General features: G+C 32.8%; 1 protein-coding gene across 1 annotated transcript in view; it reads left to right on the forward strand.

Moving 5' to 3' along the window:
- The first annotated feature begins 470 nt into the window (after nt 1-470).
- Nucleotides 471-3,443, forward strand: part of derl2 (derlin 2) — a 6,651-nt gene continuing 3,678 nt past the window's right edge. Inside the window, exons 1-4 of the mRNA XM_016490566.1 lie at nt 471-625; nt 1,040-1,105; nt 1,806-1,879; nt 1,988-2,081. Coding sequence (XP_016346052.1) covers nt 533-625; nt 1,040-1,105; nt 1,806-1,879; nt 1,988-2,081 — 327 coding nt within the window. The 5' untranslated portion in view covers nt 471-532. The remainder of the gene's footprint in view (nt 626-1,039; nt 1,106-1,805; nt 1,880-1,987; nt 2,082-3,443) is intronic.

Genomic DNA, 3,443 nt, shown 5'->3' on the forward strand with positions numbered 1-3,443 from the left:
CGAATGATATCGAATTGCAAACTACGGATTTAAAAAAAAAATAATAATAATTTAATTTAAAGATGCTTTAAATATGCTTAAAGTTTAAATAATGTGGATAGATGGCTGCAATATAAGCATATACCATCAATTAACAAACTCGTAGCTCACAGTCTTCAATTGCTTGTAGCTTGCTTAAGTTATAAACATCAATTCTCTTATGGATAAAATGAATGGGGTTTTAAATTCTGACTGGAACCCGACTGTTGCACTCTTATTTAATGGGCATTCCCATCCCAATGTGAAACTTTCAACATAATTTACAAAATGTTCATACATTTATGGGCAATCTTTACCAACCAATAGAAAAATGCCAAACTTCCACTGACCGGGAAAACACAGTAATTGACACGTTAGATGACCAATCAGAGCAGTGAGATCTTGAAGTGTTGACCAATTGGAGTCATCAAAAACTAAAACCGCCTCCTTTATTCGCTTACCCAGGTGATGACGTGTCAAGAAGGTACCGGAAGCAGCGTTGTCGCTCCAAAAGATGGCATACCAGACAATCCGACAGGAATATTTACAGATTCCTGTGGTCACTAGAGCTTATACCACCGCCTGTGTACTCACTACAGCCGCCGTGGTAAGTAAATGGATGAATATTAGGGTCTTAAGCGCTATTTTCTGCCGTGTCCTCGTCCCTGTGCAGTTAAAACACAGCTTGTTTCCTCTGGGATGTTGTCAGGACATTTTAACATAAACCCTCCGGTAACATGTCTGTGTATGTTATGCCATGTTAAGAGTAATGAATTTAAGGTTACTTGTCACTGGGTTTTGAGTCCAGTTGCTCTGTCTGCATGTTCACATCATGCTTCCTGTGTTCACAATCATTGAGCTGACTTACCTTCACAGTTAAACCTCAAGCGAGCTGCTCAAAGTGAATTTGCTTTTGATTTCAGTTATTATTTTAGTGGAGCATTAAATGTCATTAAACGCTGTTTGTTTACCTGCAACATGTCATTTGTATCTGATTATGGTGTTTACTTTGTGTCCACAGCAATTAGAACTCATCACACCTTTCCAGCTTTACTTCAACCCAGATTTAATATTGAGGAATTATCAGGTAAGTGTCAAAATAAGTGTTTCTTTGAAGAACATTGCGCCTTGTTTATTTTGAACCCTGTAAAACCTGACATATGAAATAATAGTCCGAAAAAAATAAATGAAATCGAACAGTTTATTGAACCTTTTTTGGTTCGATAACCTTTATATGCAGTGCACTGCAATACAATGATGATTGAGTGATGTAAAAAAAGCCTGTGAAAAGAACATGACTGAAAAAAGCTCATTTTGAAATATAGCTAACAAAATAAAAGGTGTTCTTTATAAAAAATAAAATCATTAAAGATTTCACAGCAAAAAGACATGTGTGTACCACAACCTAAAGGTAAACATTTGTAGAATCATACTAAAAGCCCTTTTACTTCATAAAAAAAGTAGAAATTGTAATTCAGATGACAGAAGGCATATAGTAGAATGTGTATAGAATGTATACAGTAGGCTTTATAGCAGGGGTGCCCAAACTCGGTCCTGGAGGGCCGGTGTCCTGCAGAGTTTAGCTCCAACTTGCCTCAACACACCTGCCTTCAAGTTTCTAGTATGCCTAGTAAGAGCTTGATTAGCTGGTTCAGGTGTGTTTAATTGGGGTTGGAGCTAAACTCTTCAGGACACCGGCCCTCCAGGACCGAGTTTGGGCACCCCTGCTTTATAGTGTTAATATTGCAGCATGTGATTCTAAATATTTTTTGTGTGTGTGTTCATAGGTATGGCGGCTAATAACCAACTTTTTGTTTTTTGGTCCGGTTGGGTTCAACTTCTTATTCAACATGATATTTTTGTATCCTTGTTATATCATAATATGTTCCTAGTTGATTGTACATTTAGCAGTGTAAGGGATGGTGTCTGAAGTTTAAGGTTTGTTCAGTCCTTAACTGGAGTCTCACAGGTACCGGTACTGTCGAATGCTGGAGGAGGGGTCCTTCAGAGGGAGAACTGCTGACTTTGTCTTTATGTTCCTCTTCGGTGGCCTTCTCATGACTGTATCCTTCACATTTTCTCAAAGGAGAAGCACTCATTTTATTTATCAGATCATAAAAACGATTTGCTTAGACAATCAGTTTTACTTAAACGTTCTTAAGGACTTTTTAAAATGTAAAATATTCAAAAGTTTTATTCAAATATATACATATATATATATATATATATATACATACACTACCAGTCAAACGTTTTTGAACAGTAAGATTTTTAAAGTTTTTTTTAAAGAATTCTCTTCTGCTCACCAAGCCTGCATTTATTTGATTAAAAATACACCAAAAGCAGTAATATTGTGAACTATTTAAAATAACTGCTTTCTATTTAAATATATTTAAAAATGTAATTTATTCCTGTGATCAAAGCAAAATTTTCAGCATCATTACTCCAGTCTTCAGTGTGGCATGATCCTTCAGAAATCATTCTATTATGCTGATTTGCTGTTCAAGGAACATATTTTATTAATATTATTATCATCAATATTTAAAACAGTTGAGTACTTTTTTCAGGATTCTTTGATGAATAGAAAGATCCAAAGATCAGCATTTATCGGAAATAAAAAGCTTTTGTAACATTATACACTATACCATTCAAAAGCTTGGAGTCAAGCTTTTATAGAAATGAATTTTATTTAGCAATGATGCTTTAAATTGATCAAAAGTGATGATAAAGACATTTATAATGTTACAAAAGATTTCTATTTTAGATAAATGCTGTTCAACATGAAAAAATTCTACTCAGCCGTTTTCAACGATAATAATAATAATAAATGTTTTTGAGCAGCAAATCAGAATGTTAGAATGTTATTTCTGAAGGATCATGTGATTGGAGTGATGATGCTAAAAATTCAGCTTTGAAATTACAGGAATAAATTACATTTTAAAATATATTTAAATAGAAAACAGTTATTTTAAATAGTAAAAATATATCAAAATTTTACTGTTTTTGCTGTACTTTGGATGAAATAAATGCACGCTTGGTGAGCAAAGGAGAAATTAAAGCATTAAAAATCTTACTACTCAAAAACTTTTGACTGGTAGTGTGTGTGTGTGTGTGTATATATATATATATATATGTGTATATATGTGTGTGTGTGTATATGTGAATATGTATGTATATTATTATTATTATTATTTTATTATTATTTTTTTTTATACAATCCTTACATGAGAATAGCCTCAGCTGCTGACATGGCATTAAAATCTAAACTACCTACCTACATAAGCATAATAAATAAACAGACAAGTTTCTTATCATTTAAGATATTAAGTTAATTAAAAGACTACAAAAAAATGAAAAAGTCCAAAAAAGATCATGTAAAAAAAAAAAAATGGATTACATGAATAGGGAAAAAAAAAAGTATAAAT

Source organism: Sinocyclocheilus anshuiensis, unplaced genomic scaffold (genome assembly GCF_001515605.1).
Source record: "Sinocyclocheilus anshuiensis isolate Anshui unplaced genomic scaffold, SAMN03320099.WGS_v1.1 scaffold246, whole genome shotgun sequence".
In the NCBI taxonomy this organism is placed as follows: domain Eukaryota; kingdom Metazoa; phylum Chordata; class Actinopteri; order Cypriniformes; family Cyprinidae; genus Sinocyclocheilus; species Sinocyclocheilus anshuiensis.